Below are 13422 nucleotides of genomic sequence, written 5' to 3' on the forward strand. Positions count from 1 at the left end.
CCAGGAGGATTTTTTTTTCCCTGCCCATCTGGAATTCGGAGGATAATGACCAATTTCACCGTCTGGGAGAGATTTCAGGGGAACCAAGCAGAGCTCCAGCTGAGAGCCTCGTGCTGCTCTTGTGGGGTTGGGAATTTCAGAGCAGGTTTGGAGAGAAGGGAGAATGATTAACCAGGAAAGGAGCAGGGTGTTCCAGCTGGGTGAGAGGAAATCACCGCGAGCCCCTGCTGCTGGGTTTTACTGGGATTTGGCTGTTCTTAAAGCACTGCTGCTTCTAGGGTTTAACTTCCATGAACCGTTAGGGATCCTAAATCCCTTCCTTGTCACTGCTCCCTGCTCTGCTCACGGTGTGGTGCCCATCTTTATTCACAGATTGTCCCCCAGGTGCAAACACTGCCACACCCGAGGAGCAAAGACTTCAACCAGGCAATGACAAAGGCAGCAGCAAGGCCACTGCTGGGAGAAGTTTCTGAGGGATATCAACGGCATGGGGCTTGGGAAACTCCAAACATCAGCCCCTGGGTGATGCCCTGAGGGAAACACTCACAGGAAACTTAAGGAAACTTGCTCAACCCTTGAGGAAGGTAAGTGAAGTTCTTAGATGTGCTCAAGTCATTGAGGAGCCCCAAACCACCCCAAAATCCAACGAAACCCAGGGGAAATAGGCAAAAAGCCCTAATAATGCAGGTAGCCCTAATAATGCTTAGAGAGCAGCTTAAATACCTCCAGGTTCTTTAATCCTGTCTTATGGAGTTTAGGATTTTTGCTGTTCACTGTTTTTAACCTCCCTTCCCCTCAGCTGTCAGGGGGAAGCTGGCTCAGGTCTGGTTGGTGCCACTGGGGTGAAACACCCAAGAGTTCCTTTGGAACAGGAGGAATGCAGGGGTTTGGAGGATGAGGATGGAATTCAGGGGTTTGGAGCAGCAGGATGAGGAGCTGGCTGTGAATAAATCCCAGGTTTGGGCTGTGCCAGGTTCCTTTGCTGCAGTTGGAATGTGGGCAGGAACTGTGCTCCAGGGGAAATTGGGTCCTCAGGCAGCAGCAGGAGGTTCAGTGTTTGCCTCCCAAGCCTTCCAAACACTGATATTTATCCTGCTTCCCAAACTTCTGAAAAGGAAACAAAATTCCTCAAGTCTCCTCTGAGCCAACAGGAAACGCTTCTGAATTTGGATTGCAACGTGACTCAGTTCAGAGATTACAAATGGCCAAAACAACTCCACTGGAAGTGTGGAGTCAACAAAAACAAGGCAGGAGATGAAAAATTATCCCTAAAAACGTTTGGAGAAGTATTTCTATGTCATATAAAAGGTGCCGTTGCTCCCAGCAATGCTCCAGTGACCACTTTATGTTTTCAGAAATTAAATTTATTCCATCCCACTGTGGATCAGAACAATCTCTGCCTGGGTGTTTTGTTGGGCTGTGTCCTGGAGGATTTGTGCTTCATCCCTGGGTGTTTTTCCTGGGATTTCTACACTTGGAGGTCTTGGTAGTTCCCTTTTAGGGAGATGGTGTCGTTCTCCTGGGATTTGCAGTCAAACACAAGAGGTTACATGCCCAAAATTAAACAGGAAAATGACTCAGCAATTAGTCACTGCACTGAAACATTTCTTTTTCTCTTCTACCTTTAAATCTAGCAGAGCTTGGATGATTTAGGGCTTAAAAACATCCTGGCAAAAAGAAAGAAACCCCTTTAGCAGCAGAAAGACAAATGAATCTATTGATACAACAGAGTTTATTCAGCCTAAAAGAGCTTAGAGGGGGATGCATTTCACAGGACCATTTTTGGAAGGTGCAATACAAAAAAAAAAAAAAAAAAAGCCACTAAGAAGAAACTGTGTTTGCAATGTTTTAACTGCAGGGAAACAAATACAACTTGAAACTTTGTGTGTCATTAATTCTATAAAAAGGTGTACAAAAGGCTGCTATAAAAATATTTTGTTACAGGCCTTACTCTGAGACAGTCTGACCCCTAAAAACACTGAATAAAATACAATAATTATCCATAAAACACTGAATGTTAACAATAACATCAATTTCCACAATACTTCAACCTTACTGAGAGGATTGGGCTTGGTCATCATCCCAAATCCTCCTGGGCTGGCGTTGTTTGGAGTTGGACACTCCAAATCCTCCTGGGCTGGTGTTGTTTGGAGTTGGACACTCCAAATCATCCCAGGCTGGTGTTGTTTGGAGTTGGACACTCCAAATCATCCCAGGCTGGTGTTGTTTGGAGTTGAGCAGTCCAAATTCCAAATCCTCCTGGGCTGGTGTTATTTGAACGCTCCAAACTCCAAATCCTCCCAGGCTGTTTGGAGTTGGACACTCCAAATGCTCCCAGGCTGGTGTTGTTTGGAGTTGGACACTCCAAACTCCAAATCCTCCTGGGCTGGTGTTGTTTGGAGTTGGACACTCCAAATCCTCCTGGGCTGGTGTTGTTTGGAGTTGGAGTGTCCCTCAGAAGGCCCAGGGAGCTCAGGGGGGCTCAGGGCTCGTGCAGCCCCTGTGGCCCAGGCCCCTGGCCCACGTCGTAGCCCAGCTTGTGCAGGTCTTTGGTCATCACGTTGAAGGAGAGGGTCACGAAGCCCTGGGAGCGCACCCTGGTCACTGGCAGGGGGAGGGATTGTCACACGGGGTTTGGGGCTCGCTGGGGAAGCCCAGGAGCTGCCAGGACCCAACAGCAGGAGCTGCCAGGACCCAACAGCAGGAGCTGCCAGGACCCTGCAGCAGGAGCTGCCAGGACCCTGCAGCAGGAGCTGCCAGGACCCAACAGCAGGAGCTGCCGGGACCCTGCAGCAGGAGCTGCCAGGACCCAACAGCAGGAGCTGCCAGGACCCAGCAGCAGGAGCTGCCAGGACCCTGCAGCAGGAGCTGCCAGGACCCTGCAGCAGGAGCTGCCAGGACCCAACAGCAGGAGCTGCCAGGACCCTGCAGCAGGAGCTGCCAGGACCCAGCAGCAGGAGCTGCCAGGACCCTGCAGCAGGAGCTGCCAGGACCCAACAGCAGGAGCTGCCAGGACCCTGCAGCAGGAGCTGCCAGGACCCTGCAGCAGGAGCTGCCAGGACCCAGCAGCAGGAGCTGCCAGGACCCTGCAGCAGGAGCTGCCAGGACCCTGCAGCAGGAGCTGCCAGGACCCAACAGCAGGAGCTGCCAGGACCCTGCAGCAGGAGCTGCCAGGACCCTGCAGCAGGAGCTGCCAGGACTCACCTTCCCGCCCTTCTCCCTGTGCCACCACCCTGGGGTCGGTGAATTCCGGGCGTCTCCCCGTGAACCAGCTTGGAGGAGGAAAATGCAAATTAATGAATGTAAAGTACAAAGTTGTTGAATGCAAAATGCAAATTATTGAATGCAAAATTAAAAATTATTGACTGCAAAAAGCAAATTATTGAATGCAAAATTAAAAATTATTGAATGCAAAAAGCAAATCATTGAATGCAAAAAGCAAATTATTGAATGCAAAATTAAAAATTATTGAATGCAAAATGCAAATTATTGAATGCAAAATACAAATTATTGAATGCTAAACTAAAAAAATATTAATTCAAAATACAAAATTATGATGCAAAATACAAATTATTGAATACAAATTTAAAAATTATTGAATGCAAAATGCAAATTATTGAATGCAAAATTAAAAATTATTGAATGGAAAATGCAAATTATTGAATGCAAACTACAAAATTACAAATGCAAAATACAAATTAATGAATGTAAAATACAAATTATTGAATACAAAATACAAAATGATTGAATACAAAATTATGAATACAAAATATAAATGACTGAATACAAAAAATACAAAATACAAAATAATGAATGCAAATTACAAAACACAAATGAATGAATAAAAAAAACCAAAATAATGGATACTAAAAACAAAACAATTAATACAAAATGCAAAATAATGAATGCAAAATACAAATTAATGAATACAAAATATGAAATTATGAATGCAAAAACCAAAATTATTGAATGCAAAATACAGAATTATGAACGCAAAGTACAAATTATTGAATACAGAATACAAATTATTGAACACAAAACACCAATTAATTGGGTTAATTAATTAATTGGATTGGGTGGCTGAGATTGATCCAGGCCACGAGAGGAATGTCAGTGAGACTGCCCAGGAGGGTTTTGAAGCCTGATTCTCTTTATTGATCTACTTCAATCAAAGGTAAGTTTTGCCTTAAGGAAAAAAAAAATTGCAACTGATTTCATACAGATTTTGTTAAATCCAGGGTTTTTTTCTGGGGTAGAAGAATCTTTCTGTGGCAAAGATATTGTTGAAAAATTCTCCTTGATCACCCAGAGAACCATAGAGGCTTTGAGACCTTGGATTTCTTTTAAAAAATTGGATTGGGAATTGTTTTTTCATGGGTTTGCTCTTCCTGTGGCTGTGCTTCCCAAACAGCCCCAAGAAGATTCAGGCAGTAATTAATTACCTGCAGTTAGCAGGTAATTAATATGTTTGTTATATTATATTATATTATATTATATTATATTATATTATATTATATTATATTATATTATATTATATTATATTATATTATATTATATTATATTATATTTTAATATAATATGTTCTATTCCTATATACTAATATATTTTTCTATACACCAATAAAATATGTTTATATTACTATAATATATTAATAGAATTAATATTGTTAATATGTTGGTGATATAATTAATATGTTGTTAATATGCTTAAGAAAGGCCTTTTTAGACACCTGTGATTTTTACCTACAGAATATTGATTATGGCACAGAGCAGTCACACCTCTGCCCCACTGAGTGGCTGCAAATGCTTTTGTGGCTACGGACAGGAGAGAAATTCACTCCTTAATGAATTAAAGTCATTAATTATTACCTTGTGAGCTGCTGCAGCCTGGAGGTGGACTCTGGGACGAACATGGCAATGGTTCTTTTGTGCCTGAAACAAGGAGGAGAGCCCAGAACCTCAGGAATGGATAAAAAGCAGGGGTTTTGTGTTTAGGAAGGCACAGAATTCCTGCCAAGTCAGGTCCTTTCCCTTCCCACAGAAAAGGGATTGTCTGCACAGGAACGACAGATCTTCCTCCACTCCCAGTGGAGGGAAGGAGAATTTACCGTGTGAGTAACTGAGCTTCACATCTGGGCTTTTCCCAGGCCACTCGGGGCTTTTACAAAATTTATCTGATGGTGAAAGAGCTCTGCTGGAGAATCCCCGTGAGCTGACAGGGGCACGGCGAGGAGATTTTTGGCAGCTTTTTTTTTTTTTTTTAAATTAATTTATTTTTTAATTCCAGAGCAGGGTGTGCGTGAGTCCTGCAGCTCAGGCTGGCACTCACCTGCCCGGCACGAAGGGCACGTGCACAGCCCCGTAACCTCTGACAACGTCGTGGCCAAAGAAGTCCGGCCCGTAGACACTGAGCACGATCTGCGGCCCTGCAAGGAACGGGGGTGAGGCACGGGGGGGGGGGTTTGGCACCGCGGCCGCGCCCCCCAAAGCACTCACAGCCGAAAGGGTTGGTGCTCTTGAAGGTGATGTCGATGGGGAAGTTCCAGACCAGCGTGGTGGGCGAGACGCTGCTCTTGGAGGTGATCTGGGAGATTCCCTCCTCCAGGCCCTGCGGGGAGCCGGGGGTGAGCCTGGGGCCGCGCCGAGCGCGGGGGTGGGGACAGGGGACACGGGGTGGGGACAGGGGCGGTACCGCCGTGGGGACCCAGTCCTGGCCGTAGACAAAGGAGAACTTGCAGTAGAGGTCATCGAATCCCGGGAACTGCGGGGGGAGAGAGAGAAAGGGGCGGGTTCACTGGGAATTCACTGGGAATTCACCGGGAATTTCTGGGCGTGAGGATCTGCCCGGGTCAGGGTGCTGAGGGCAGCCTGTGCCAGCGGGACTGGGGCAGACAGGATGGGTTTGGGGGCTGAAGTTGGGATGGGTTTGGGGGATTGAGGCTGGGATGGGTTTGGGGGATGAGGTTGGGATGGGTTTGGGGGATGAGGTTGGGATGGGTTTGGGGGATTGAGGCTGGGATGGGTTTGGGGGGATTGAGGCTGGGATGGGTTTGGGGGATGAGGTTGGGATGGGTTTGGGGGATGAGGTTGGGATGGGTTTGGGGGGATTGAGGCTGGGATGGGTTTGGGGGATGAGGCTGGGATGGGTTTGGGGGATGAGGTTGGGATGGGTTTGGGGGGATTGAGGCTGGGATGGGTTTGGGGGATTGAGGCTGGGATGGGTTTGGGGGATGAGGCCGGGCTGAGTTTGGGAGTGGCTAAGACAGGGGTGGGTTAAGGGCGATGAAGCCAGGCAGGGTTATGGGGGCCGAGGGGCGCTGAGGGTGTGCAGGGTTGGGCGGGATGAGGACGGGTTGGGTTTGGGGCTGAGGCCGGCCAGGCTCAGGGAGGTCAGATTCTCATCCCGCGCGGGCGGACGCAGCACCGAGACCGGGCCAGGGCGATCCCCCCATCCCTCCGTGCTGTCCCGGTGTGTTTCCCGCGGTGTCCCCGGCTCTCCCGCACCTCTCCGCTCTCGATCTCGCCGCTCACGGCCAGCAGGAACACGCTGGGCGCCGCCATGACGGGCACGCCGGTTGCCGTGGCGACGGACGGGGCGGCGCAGCGGCCAAACTTCCCCGGCGGCGCGCTTCGCTTCGCTTCTCTTCGCGGGGCTCCCGATCCGCAAAATCGCCCCAAAATCGCCCCAAAACTCGGCCACCCCACCCCCGGTACCCCCGGCACCCCCGGCACGGGTGTTCCCGGGCGGGTCCCACCCGCTCCCCTCAGCCGCTGAGCCCGCCCTGCGCTGCCCCGTTATCCTCGCAGCGCCACGTGTCCAGAACTTTATTTATTATTAATATAATTATTTAATATAAACCTAAAGCAACCCCAACCGGTGGATATGGATATGGGAAATGGATATGGACATGGAAAGCTGCCGGGCTTCATGGACAGCGCTCTGAGGGATGCACAGGCCGGGGGTTTTGGGGTGTTTGGAGCCGGGCGGGATCCCAGGATGGGCTGGGATGATCCAGCTCGGGATATTCCCGATCCTGCAATTCCACGTGTGGAGGCCGTGGCCGCTAGATGATGCTGCCGGGCAAGGGCCGGAGGCAGGAGGTGTTTGCAGGGAGAAGGAGGGGAAATGGTGGATTTTGTGCTCTCTGGTGAGGAGAGCTCTCAGCAGGGCGGGGATCAGAAGTGCCCTCACACCGCTGGGTCTGCATGGCGCTGGGAAAAGGAGGGAACAGCAGGGTGCTGGCTTAATTATCCCTCTTTAATTAAAAACGGAGAGGGTGAGGTGGGTGTGTAAATAAGGAGGATGGAGGTGCTGAGGCTTTGCAGGAGCTGGTGGGGACTTGTTCTGATGGTGACAGGACGGGGCTGGCCCGCTGCTGCGACAGTGCTGGCCTGGTGACACCGTGCTGGCCACCGGGACCGTGGCTGTGCCACGAAATTCGCTGCCCACACACATCACAGGCTTGCTGATCTTAGAGGTCTCTTCCAACCTCATTATTCTGTGATTCTGTGATCGTGTCAGGGCCGTGGAGGATGCCCAGCCTGGCCCCGGCCTGCTGTGGTTCATCCTTCTCCTCCTTTCCGCATCCCAGGCCACCTTCCCCTCTCCGTGAGGGATTTTGGGGTGGTTCATTGCTGCCAGACCCTCTGGGGAAGGGTGGCAGGAGTGGGGGGAAGCCCTTCAACATTTCAAGAGATGCGTTCTCGGTCAGTACCTATTTCAACTCGTTTTTTCAGGCCAAACAAATTTGGCCAAGAGAAGAAAGGGACGGGAAAGCAGGAGGGATGGGAGGGAATGCCTGAAATGTTATCCTCTCTCCACAGCCCTTCAGAAATGCTTCAGGGAAAAGAATTCATTTGAACTGAAAATGATCAGGGGTGGGGGGGGAAGTAGAGCAGAGCAGCTGTCTGGAGCAGCTAGTGAGGCTGTTTAATTAACACTGCACTTGGCTACCAGCTACCTTGGAGCCAATTTCAGGACATTTTTGTTGCCTGGCAGGTGATCCACAGCTGCTGGAGGAGTTCTCCCAGCAACAGGAGACCTTCCCCATGGCAGAGAGACAGCGGGGGGATTATTCAGCAGCCGTGAGTCATCTGTACCTGCATCTGGAAGGACTCTGTCCCCTCCCAGCCACGACAAGACTTTTCATTCTTCTTCCCTTCTTTGCATGCCAGCCTTGTTTTAATTAGCTGTATTTTTAATCTTTGTGAGCAGAGTGAAATCCCAAGCAAGGAAGTGGTTTTATCCTGCTGGAAAACTTAATTAATGCTCCATCAGAGAGTTTGATTTCCAGGCGTGATGAAGGTTTGTGGATGGTGGTGACCCCATGGATGTTACTTAGTGATGCTGCTGTTTCTCCTGGCTGTTTAAAACATTCTCCTTGTCTCCAGGACTTGTCCTGATGCTGTGATTTTCACGGGAAGCCTCCCTGGGGTGTTTGGAGCCGCAGTCATGCTCCCGGGCAGGAAGGACACGCTCCTGCTGATCACTGACTTGTCACCTCCTCCAGGTTGGATCCCAGCTCCTGGAGAGCCATTCCCAGTGTCCCGGCAGCACTGACCTCCGTGCTGGAGGCACGGAGTGGAACAGCTGAGGGAATTATGTTTGCTTCATTCCCAGCAAGAGCCAAGGGCTGGAAAAATCCAAACTGCTGGGAGCTCTGTCACTGGGAGCTTCTGAATCCAGCCCAGGCGCCGTGACCTGCCCAGGCTGCCGGGCTCCGGGTCCAGAAGCTCCCAGGGAGGCTGGAGAGTTGTGGTGAGCCCTTTCCCTGGGTTTGCTCTGGAACTGCCTCTGGTTGAGCCCTGGGGAGGGCAGGCAAGGGCTCTCCTCCTCCTGGGCAGAGCTGCAGTGCAAGCAGGGGATACCTGTGGGATGTGTCACCCCAGCTCTGGGCTGATCCACTGCAGCTGCAGCAAGAGCAGTAGATCCCTGGAAAACAGAGTGGAAAGGCACCCCGTGCTGCAGGGAGGCAGCAGGAGCAGCTCCTTTGTCTCCTTTACCTGCTCAAGCCCCATCACAGCAGCCCCAGGGCTGATCCAGGGAGGGTGGGAGAGACACAAACAACACCACAGTGGCACAGCACAAAAGTTTATTTCGAATCCCAAATATTTATGATCAACACCTGGTAAATGGCCAGTGAGATACATTTGATGGTGTCATTAATCTGCAATAAAGCGTTTGTATTTTTAGAGTTGTTTGCACAGCGTTGACTCATCCCTGCCTGCCAGGAGGCTGCAGGGAGCTTCCCTGCCCTTTGTCTTCCCTGCCTTTTGCTCCTGCTGCTCCAATCAAACAGGGAGTGAGTGGGATCTCACAGCAGCACACACAGGGGGGTACTCCTGCTGTAATTCCTGGTGAATATATTTACCTGGTGGTGGGAAGGCACCTGGGTGAAGCCGGGTGGGTTTTGTGTTCTGTGGCTGAATCCCAGGATGTTGGAAAGGACCTTAAAGCTCATCCAATTCCACCCCCTTCCACAGGCAGGGACACCTTGCACTATCCCAGCTTGCTGTCCAGCCTGTCCTTGGACACTTCCAGGGATGATCCCTGTGTCCATGTGGCCACCAGCCCCATGCCAGGGGCCCTGCTGGGCACGGACGCTGTCGCTGCCAAGGAACTGTGAAGTGCCTGGTCTTCCCTGAAGAATTAATTTGTATTGGAACTCGTTATCATTGGTGAGATTTCTTTTGGTTAACGAGCAGAATGAATTAATGAGCCAGTCAGAATAAATTGACACAGAGGCAGGGAGGGGAGGGGGTGAGGAAGACCCGGGGAGATGGTGCCCAGAGGCACAGCTGGATTTGATAAGGACATAAGGAATAAAAGCAGGGAGAAGAGGGGAGGGTAAACAATCTCTTTCTCCTGCCAGGCATGGACCCCTCCTGCTTGTGTCCAGGGCTGACTGTGTTTTTTGGGAATAACTCAGGTGGGAATGCTGTTTTCCATGCATCCACCAGACCCTGCAGACGTGGCCACGGGCCCTCGGCAGCTTGTGCCTCCACGTGGGGCAGAGCAGAATCAGAAGAAGCTGCTCCAGGGGACTTCAATCAAATATTCAAATCATTAATCTGGATCTTCCCTGTGGTGTGACTTAATGAGGGTCGTTGGTATTTTCTCCCTTTCATTGTGAACAGATTTATTTTTCACTGGATAGCCCAACATCCACAGCTGGAAAAAACACAACCCAACGCTGACCTACAAGTGAGGGACCTGGGTGAAGAGTCCTGGCATGAGGAGCAGCCCAAGCTGGGTATGGGACACTCCTGGTGACGTCTCTGCCTCAGTGAATGCCAGGGAATCGTGGAATTATAGAATATCCTGAGTTGGAAGGGACCCACGGAGTCATCGAGTGCTGCCAAAATCCAGGGGGTGCATCAGTGCCACTGCACATCCCTCATCCCAAGCAGCCCCTCAGCACCTTCCCAACCTCCAGAGAGGGGCTGACCCCATGGAAAGATCTAAAACGTTCTGTGGCAGCACCGTAATGCTGGAAGAGGATGGAGCACTCACCTGGTGTGAGCTGGAGTTATTCCAGGGGCTCAGCAGGGAGAGGCACGAGCTGCTCAAAACCCAAAGAGCCACAGAGATTTCAGCTCCTGTGGCTCTGTCAGGGTGTGCTAAAATTCCTAATTAAGCCCCCTCGTCTGGAGGATGAGGTGGCCCCAGCCATTAAAACCCAGCCATGGTTTGAAAACTTAATAGGGGAAATTTAATGGATGAAGTCAATTGAATTATTCATCCCCAGAAAGCTTGTACAAATATCAAATGCTTATTAGCATTCATGCAACCTGTATGATCTCACAGCTCTGACAGATTAAGGTTGGGGCTAATTGCACCCAGGATGGCGTCAGATTTGGTGGTTGATATTTTTTAAAGCTTTTTTTCCCTCCCCAGCATAACAAAGAGAATTTCAGATCGATGCCATCTGAGATTTACCCTTGAAGCAGAGCCCCTGTGATGGTTTCCTTCCTTGGTGTGGTGGTTTTTAATCCCTGTTTGATTCCTGCTCCTCCAAGGGTGCTGAGGTGGCTCTGGGCCAGCCCAGATGGACACAGCACCCATCCCTGCGGGCTGTGGGTTTGCTGGAATGGAGAGTGCTGGGGCAGAGTCTGGCTGATTAATGGACAGGACTGAATGGCCATTAAAAATGCAAAATAGAAATCGATCCAATTAAATAATCATGACTTGCATTTACCCCGTGCTTTTCACTTCCGATCTTAAGCGAGGCTTGCAGACAGTCCGGGGGGAAATTGCTTAATGCTGCAGAGATTTAATCAACAAAATTAACACTGCTCATGTTAAATAGTTTCTCTGGTCATGGCCAGGTTTGGGGATGCAGCTGGGGGGGTTTTGCACCTGCAAGTCCAGGTGAGTGTCCCCCAAAAGAGGCATAAGGGAGCAATCCATGGTCACTCTGTGCTCTTGGGAAATTCAGTCTGAGCTTGATTCTCCCCACGCTGCCAGGATGTTCCTGCAGGCTCATGGGGTTGTTTTGGGTCCTGATGAGCTTTGAGGGCTTTGGGAAGGGCTTTGGGAAGGGTGGCAGGCTGAGCAGAACCAGGAGCAAATATCCCAACTCATTCCCAACACTGCCATGGCCTCAAGCCCTTTCACGTTGTTCCACACCCTCCTCTCCCTCACCACCATCAGCCACCAGCCCCGTGGCAAGAGGATTTTCCCCCTGAAGGGAATTCAGGCACAGGGCCAGAAGGGAATTCAGGCCTTTTCCAGCAAAGCTAAATAATCCCAGCAGTAAATGACACCCTGAGTGTCCCCTGATGCTGAGGGACACCCCGGAGCATCCCACACCCCTCCAGGCAGGACTCAGCCTGGAGCAGAGGGATTCACCTCCCCTCCTTAAACTGCAGCAAAAGCAGTTTGCCATCCTCCCCAAAGCGCTGTTAATCATGGATTTTGTGGCTCTTTTCTGGAATTCCTCGCTATCCCACCGAGACAGAATCATTATTTACAATAATTCTAAATGACTCTTAATTACAGCGGCGCAGGTGCTCCTCGGAAGCAGCTGGATCAACATACGGAGGTGAGGTGAGAGCTTCTCTGAGCTCAGGGGGAGGTGGGAGAAGCCTCCAGCTCCAGCAGGGATGGTTCACACCTCGGGGGGCTGCAGCTTGGAGAGGCTGAGGAAGGAGTTTTCAGGGAATGCCGAGCTCTGGGAGCGGCAGGGACAGCTGGGCTCCCCCCGCTGCGGCACAAAGGGAGGCCACGCTTCCAGTTTATACAGTTTAATAGATGTGAAACAAGATACATTTCCTTTGGAGTAATGGATGCATCGATAACAGAAGATAAATGTGAAGGCATAAATATGAGGCGGCACAGAAGGAACCGAACGGAAACGACTGGATGGGTTTGTTCCCCCCTGGGTGTCCACGGGCTCCTTCCTGCTCCTATTTCCCGTGCCATGGACATGGGGCCTGCAGGAGGGGTGGGGAAGGAGGGTAAAACAGGAAAAATCAACCCCAAAAGCTGCAAAAAAAAAAAAAAAAAACCAACCCAAAGTGGTGTTAAAAGGTGACCTGGATTCCTCTAGAGGCTTCTGGAAGGGCCTTGGGAAGGGAAGGTGTCCAGGGAGGGACAGGGAGTGCAAACTGCCCCGAGGGTTGGAATTGTTCTGCCACGAGGAGGACAAATCATCACCTTAAATGCTCACAAAGAACATCACCTACGACAGCTCTTTACACCTTTACACACTGTATCAATAATTTACTTAGAACTGCAGTAAACAAAATACATTTCTTAAATAATTTACTATTTATTTGTTCAGTTTTTTTTTTAATCTCTCTGTAAATGTAGTTATTTTTCCTTTTTTTCATCAGTTTTTTTCTCTTTGTAACACAAGAAACCGTCTTTGTGCACGTTAGTTCAGATTATTGCGACATTTAACCTGAATTTCAGTTAAAAAAAAAAAAGGGGGGGGAAAAAAGCAACAGGACAGTTGGACAGACAAGAAGAATGAATAACTTATTATTGCACTGGCTACAATTCAGTAGTGATTTGGTTTTTTGTCTGTAATTAGGACAACCTCTAAAGTACAAAAGAAAATGAGCGAGACGTCAGAAGCATCAGCTGTGAGAAGGAGCTGGTGGGGTGATGGTGGAGGGAAGGGAAGCGAGGAAAGAGGAGAAACATTTGGAAAATCAATGTCTGGAATAATTAATTCCACAGAAAACCCAAGGAAACACCACCCATGTAATGCAAAAAACAGCATCTCTGTTTCTCTATAAAAATATGTGCATTATGAAGGGAGAATTTTTGTGGGTCTGTTTTTTTTTTCCAGGATTTTTTTTTTTTTTGTTTGTTTGTTTCCTCGTTTTGTAGCTCACAAATACGGAATTTTTATTTATAGAACTGCTGATATACAGACAATGTCCAGCTCCCAGGCACTCCAGCGTAACGTGACAG

The 13422-nt window shown here is 49.6% G+C and overlaps 1 protein-coding gene and 1 long non-coding RNA gene across 5 annotated transcripts; one reads left to right on the forward strand and one right to left on the reverse strand.

Annotated features, from left to right (window-relative positions):
* Positions 1–2310: 2310 nt before the first annotated feature.
* On the reverse strand, positions 2311–6670 carry B9D1 (B9 domain containing 1). Its single transcript, XM_053992173.1, has 7 exons — positions 6504–6670; positions 5692–5760; positions 5496–5607; positions 5329–5425; positions 4869–4931; positions 3205–3272; positions 2311–2604 (listed from the first exon to the last, which is right to left on the reverse strand). The coding sequence occupies exons 1-7, from the start codon at positions 6558–6560 to the stop codon at positions 2483–2485; spliced, it is 588 nt and encodes a 195-aa protein (XP_053848148.1). The 5' UTR covers positions 6561–6670; the 3' UTR covers positions 2311–2482.
* On the forward strand, positions 5541–9191 carry LOC128815431 (uncharacterized). Of its 4 annotated transcripts, none has more exons than XR_008439637.1 (3): positions 5541–5623; positions 7999–8304; positions 8391–9191. It is a non-coding gene; the product is annotated as an uncharacterized LOC128815431 (long non-coding RNA). The 4 variants fall into 4 exon arrangements; XR_008439635.1 differs by lacking the exon at positions 5541–5623 and having other exon boundaries at positions 6720–8084; positions 8215–8304; XR_008439636.1 differs by lacking the exon at positions 5541–5623 and adding an exon at positions 6720–7100.
* The last annotated feature ends 4231 nt before the right edge of the window (positions 9192–13422 follow it).

This window comes from Vidua macroura, chromosome 16 (assembly GCF_024509145.1).
Source record: "Vidua macroura isolate BioBank_ID:100142 chromosome 16, ASM2450914v1, whole genome shotgun sequence".
Taxonomy (NCBI): Eukaryota; Metazoa; Chordata; class Aves; order Passeriformes; family Viduidae; genus Vidua; species Vidua macroura.

Excerpts from the sequence above, each read along its gene's own strand:
- B9D1 (XM_053992173.1), bottom strand. The coding sequence starts at position 6,560 with ATGGCGGCGCCCAGCGTGTTCCTGCTGGCCGTGAGCGGCGAGATCGAG. Across the intron at positions 5,426-5,495 it reads GAGCACCAACCCTTTCGGCT|GGCCGCAGATCGTGCTCAGT; the intron begins GTGAGTGCTTTG and ends CGTTCCTTGCAG. Across the intron at positions 2,605-3,204 it reads ACAGGGAGAAGGGCGGGAAG|TGACCAGGGTGCGCTCCCAG; the intron begins GTGAGTCCTGGC and ends TCCCCCTGCCAG.